The sequence below is a fragment of the Eurypyga helias genome, unplaced genomic scaffold (assembly GCF_000690775.1).
Source record: "Eurypyga helias isolate BGI_N326 unplaced genomic scaffold, ASM69077v1 scaffold28702, whole genome shotgun sequence".
Lineage (NCBI taxonomy): Eukaryota > Metazoa > Chordata > Aves > Eurypygiformes > Eurypygidae > Eurypyga > Eurypyga helias.
Window position 1 is genome coordinate 2170 of NW_010238401.1, and position 6088 is coordinate 8257.

Here is a 6088-nt window from a genome sequence, read left to right on the forward strand (position 1 = left end):
TCCAGCTTTTCATCCACCAGTACCCCCAAGTCCTTCTCCTCAGGGCTGCTCTCTGTCCACTCTCCACCCAGCCTGTCCTTGTATTTGGGATTGCCCTGACCCAGGTGCAGGACCTTGCCCTTGGCCTTGTTGAACTCTATGTAGCTGGCAGTGGCCCACCTCTCCAGCCTGTCAAGGTCCCTCTGGATGGCATCTCTTCCCTCCAGTGTGTTGACCTCACCACAGCTTGGTGTCATTGGCAGCCTTGCTGAGGGGGCACTTGACCCCACCTCCCATGTCACCAACAAAGATGTTGAACAGTGCTGGTCTCAATACTGACCCCCAAAGAATGCCACTTGTCACTAGTCTCCACTTTGAAAATCAAGATCAAAATTATAAAAACAAATATTTCAGTCATCTCTGAAATGTTCTTTGCAAAGCTGTTGGAAAAATTATTAAGAGTTCAAGTTTTTTAGTTCACTAGCATTTATGTGAGTTTTGAATAAAAAGTTGCTACCTGTACGACATTGTTAGGGGTTGAATAACGTAGGTTTTGTTTTAAAATGTATGAGAATAGTTCTGAGACTTATATGTTCGTTCAATTAAAAGGTGCCTATTTAAAAACATAGACCACACTTTCAATATTACATTAAATCCTGTTAGTAATGTTTCTTTTCACGTCCTAACTGTGAAGCATGGTGGAACATAAGGATGAGTTTGATAAATACAAGACTTTTGGTTTGCTTTTCTGTGTTGGTAGAAAGGGAGGAACTTTTTTTAAGTGAAATATACAGGGAACGTTGGATGTTGTTGTACAGACTATTGGAAGTGTCTGCCTTTCCAACGGAGTGTCTCTGTTCTCTGAATTCCAGATCTGCAGTGGTTAAACACTGAAGGTCCTATTTCTCTTCACAAAGACCTCTGTGGAAAAGTTGTGGTGTTGGATTTCTTTACTTACTGCTGCATCAATTGCTTGCACCTGCTGCCTGATCTCCACGCCTTAGAGCACCAGTACTCTGATAAAGGTAAAAGTTCTTTGGCTGGCTTGGAATAGAATTTCCTGGCAGTGTTGCAGGCGGAGTAGCTGAGTCACTTTGTTGCTGGTTACTAAACCGCTGGCAAAATTTCAGGGGTGCCTAAAAATGTCTTCTAATCTTTTAAGTAGCCTAAAAAAGGTGACTGTGGATACTCCCATCACATTTTTCAATGGGGTTAAATGAGGTATGTGTTGTGTCTGTATAATTAAAGAAACAGGATATGTGTCTAAGGCCTAAATCTGATATCCTCATAGATAGGGCTCTTTGCAAAAAGCTATGCAAGGATGTAAGATACGGGCTCAGGGTTAATTTGTGTATGTAACCCTCTATGCTTGATTTAGGAACCAACTGAACAGAACATAGTAAAGGTGAAAGAATGGATATAGTTAAGATTACTTGTATTTTCCATTCTAACTGAACTCACAAAATATGTAAACTTGGTTTAGAAATTATTTTTTTTATTGGCATCACCTTAAATACCATTAGTAGTCCTGTATTCTGGAGAGGGAATTAATCTCTTTAGATTTCATCTCAGATGTGAATTTATATCTCTCTCTGAGTAAAAGAAAATGTAATTACTGTTGAGAATTGCTATTCTCAAGAATATGATTACTATTGAGAATGCAGTCTCTTGTCATCATGATGGCTTGTCAGAGATAAGTTGTGTTCTTACACAAAATGTGTATTAGCTACTCACTTATCTTGGATATTTTAATACACTGAATAGGTGAAGAACAGTGTTACTTTCAGCCCTAAAATATAATATATGTAGGTAATAAAGCAACATTGAGTTATAATGTTTATGCCTCTGATTCTTCATTGACATTTCTGATTGATTTTAATTTTGGCAGCATTTGTTTTCATGTGTACTTTCACTAGAAAAAGAAATTACCATGTCTTTGAAATTTCAAGTTCTTTAAACAGTTCACTTCTTATTGTAAGCTGACATAGTGCCTTACAGAAGACTCAAACTTACTTTTCTCCCTTGAAAAGCTTGGCTGTTTGCTTTGAAGAAATTTGAGATCCGGAATAATGTTTTACATATGCAGAAGTTTATCTAATAAGGAAAAACTGTCATGGCAATTTTTGGGGACGGAGGCGGTTTTAAGTGGGAGGTGATTAGCAAATGATAAATGGACTGCTATGGATATCAGGCATGCTGGGAAGAAGGTCTAGATTGACATTTCAGAAGATTACATTCATTGTATAATGAATAGTATCTTTAAACTATAAACATCTTGTAGTATGGTGTTATATAGTTCTCATGTCCTTAATCTGTTTTTTAAAACCAAGCTGTTAAGTCAGTTGAGAACAAAAATTTAATTTTAATAACCTCTCCCCACAATCCTTCGCTTTAAAATATTTGAAAGACCATCCCTATACTGGTGTAGAATAGGCTGCAGCACTCTGAACTGGAGACACTTCTCTATGTTTGGCTTATATTAAACCTTCTTGCACAGGAGTTACTGTTAGGAGAGTACTTTGCTGATAGGTGATAAATTCGGTTTGCATTTGAGCTATCCTAATAAGTTCTTTCTGGATTTGAGCTGTCCTGTCTTACAGAACTGGGGTTAGAAAAAAGATACTTGGGATAACAGTGGAAAAACAAGTGGAGGTAAAAGGAGAGAAGAGCAGGTGTGTGTAACATTAATCTTAAATTTATTGTGTTAGGAAACAGAGGATAGCAGTTGGATTCAGGAAGAGATTAAGGTGCTTGAAGGTTTAAACAAAAAGGAAAATACGTTTGGTTTTTTCACTCTAGATCACCCTTTTGGTTGTTTTCTGTTGTTTTCATGTTTTGATTGTCGGCCTTTTCAGTATTATTTACTCTTTCTTTGCTGTGCTAAGTGTGTAGATTTTAGCATTACACTAGTATAAGGCTATATATTGAAATATATATATACAAGGCAGTGAGGGTGGTGTTTTTTTAAGCCATAGAAAAATACTCTAATAGATGGTTTTGTATCAGTGTGCGTCCTCTACACCAAAGACAAACCTAGTTTACTAATCACTAGGAGAAAGAAGAGAGAAACTTGAGGAAGGTAAAGTTTGGAAGAATTAAGACTAAATTAGAAAGGACATCAGTCATATAAAAATGTTTTAAGACTGTCTAGATATATGCAGGTATCTGTATTACCCTTATTCTGGAGTTTCATTCTATTTTCATCCACTCTCTTCTTTAGTTAATGCAAATCCCTTCTCCCTTCAGGGAATGGGGGACAGGGTCACTTTTGGTTGGGTTGGTTCCAAAATCTATCAGCTCTTTACTGCAAAAACTGATTTTGGTGCAAAAGATGAGTGCCACGATTTCTATTGGCAGAAGCAAGTCAGGTTAAATATGTAGTGAAACTGCAGCTTTACTAAAAACTTTAGATTTGTAAAGATACCGATTATTTACACATTTTGTGTATATATTTACTGCACTATGGATGTAGCAGAGCGTGCTGACCTGGCAGACCATATTGGTCAGAATGAAAACATCGTACTCTGACAAAGCATCTATTTCATTGTGTGTTTGGATCTTTAATCTCTTGTTTGAATAATTGAGAGAATGTTGCCTATATTTTTCTGCATAACTAAGAACAAATCTTAGTATTGATACAGTTCACAGCAGTGTCTTTTTTTTTTGATTGTTCATTGAGTTTTTGATACTCTGATATATTTTTTAATGTGGTTCAATTGCCCTCTTATGTGGAGTATGTTGAAATTAAGCAGTGTGATCATCAGACATGAAGTCTGAACACAAGAAGCTCTAGTTTTGGGGTGATCCTAAACCATTTTATATATGGACAGAGTTCTGTTGTCTGGAACTTCAGGAGATCTGTTTCAAAATGAAGACTGCTTTCCATAGGATTCAGTGTCACCTAGCATCTTTATCTGATATGTTCTCGCTCCTATCTTCAGTGGTGCTATTCCTGTTTTTCAAGTGGCATTCAGAAAGTTATTTTAAACCCCAGTGCATATTCAGTTCATGTTATCAGCACTCCAGAAATGACTTCTATAAGAGGGAGTACTTTTTAATATTCAGAAATAGCTTGGCATAAGTCCAGTGTTGTGCTCTGGTAGAATCCTTCAAATATGGTGTGCATATTCTGATATCTCAGCTTAGCATCCGACAGTTTCCACAAGAGTTTTCTTCATGAGAGGGTGTTATAACTTATTTGATCTGTTCAGGTGTTCAGTGTAGAATTGTCTTTCTAGCTTTAATGATACTTTTGACAGACTAATATAAGTGCTGTTCCTGATCCTATTGCAGTTAAAATGTTTGACCTGTTTGGCGTTGAGAAATTAATGATACGACATCTTCAGCTGACTGATATTGCAGTGTGCTGGGCCTTTAGGATTGATAAAGACTGTATCAGTTACAGTGATTTTTAAATGCTGTGTCAGTGGAATTGTTATATTCAACTAAGTCTTTTGTTGTGCAGCACTTTACCCTTTCCTGTTGTCGCATTGAAGTATTAGCATTAAAAAAACTCCATTAACACTGTTTTATGGTTCAGGGGCTAAAAGAGAAAAATAGTTTTCCATTTCTCTGTAACTAAGTAAAAAGCAAACCAGAGATTAAATTCAGGGTTTATTTTAGAAGGAAAAAAATCATTTAAGCTCAAATAATACAACTATTTAAGATCTAATTGCCTTTCTCACATTTCTACCACAAAGCCAGAAGTGAGGGTAGAACAAAGCCAGATTGCACCTCAGCCATAAAGGTAGGAGAAAAGCACAAAAGTAAACCTTACATCCTGTTGTTTACGGTTGTTACTTTTTGGGCCATGGATCATGCCCTCACTGATCAGAGGGCTGGTTTGCAATGGCAAACTCCACTGCCTGTAACTGCATGGCTTTTGGAGCACTGTTTTACAAAAGCATTTTATTTTTACATATTGGCTTGAAGTTTTACAACAGTGAAACCCTTTAATGGATTAGGTAATTAATGCCTAATAAGAGTAATGATATGATATGTAAATTTCCAGTATAGAATGAATTGTTGTGCGACACATAACAGTTGATGCTGATTGAAATAAAATGTGTGAGATCGGTGAGTTATTGCAGGAAAAAGTACATTTCTTGTGGATTAAAAATTAAAATGCAAGAATGCTAAATAAATAAAATTATTTCATTTGATAAGGAGAAAGGTGCATTATGCAAGCTGCAGAAAGTTATTTTGTGTGTGATTTTCCTTCTCAGAGGATTTTGCTAATTGCGATTGTAGCTGGAAGAGTGAAGAGAAAACAACTGGGGCTAAGAGGGGTACTGTTCTATCAACTGTGAGAAGCTGGAAGATGAGAAATAAATTAGTTAGTAAAGTGATTGAAAATATTTAATTATGTTCTGGTTAGATTTTTGTTAAACTGATGAAGTCTTTTCCTGTTGTAACAAATGGTTATGTTTGAATGAGAAAAAATTGTCTTCTAAAAATTGTTTGCTACTACAAGTAACTGAAACAGTTCATACTCTCAAGTCTTCTTAAAATTTTGCTGACAAAACATCTATTTTAAAAATTGCCTTTTCTAGATGAGCATCCTTTCAGGAGGTCTGCTTCCATTGTCAGTTGTTTAGGATAAAGCATAATAATATCAGAGTAGGCACCAAATAACAAAACTTGCTTAGAGATTCATATTGCACAGCTGCTTTTATCCTTTATAACTAAATTGTATCCTGCTTATCTAAATTAAATAGCTGTTTAACCAAACCTATTCTGTTTATAATAGCACAACATGATATTTTCAATTGCAGTACTTGTACAAGCACAAATTAGTCTGGTTTAAGAACTTTATGAAGTTCTTCAAGGATCTACACTAATTTTTCAGAGTATAAGCATCATCAGAATTGGGTTACGTTGGGTAGTGGCTGTACTTCCTCCATGACAGCCTGTACAGACTCCAAGTCTTTGCTTTTTGGTATTGTTTGTATTACTGAAAAAATACGGCATGACAAGGATTCCACCTAAAGATATTGGTGACTGGGGGAAGGAAGGAAATGCCACTCATACTTGAATGCTACTGATGAAAGGGTTTATAAATGCTAAATGTTTTTTATAGACCTGACTGTGATAGTAACTATCTATATTC

The 6088-nt window shown here is 36.1% G+C and overlaps 1 protein-coding gene across 1 annotated transcript in view; it reads left to right on the forward strand.

Moving 5' to 3' along the window:
* Positions 1 to 851: 851 nt before the first annotated feature.
* NHLRC2 (NHL repeat containing 2) overlaps positions 852 to 6088 on the forward strand; it is a gene marked incomplete at its 5' end in the record, with an annotated part of 26235 nt that continues 20998 nt past the window's right edge. The window contains one exon of the mRNA XM_010147834.1: positions 852 to 1004. Within this exon, the coding sequence (XP_010146136.1) occupies positions 852 to 1004 (153 nt within the window). The remainder of the gene's footprint in view (positions 1005 to 6088) is intronic.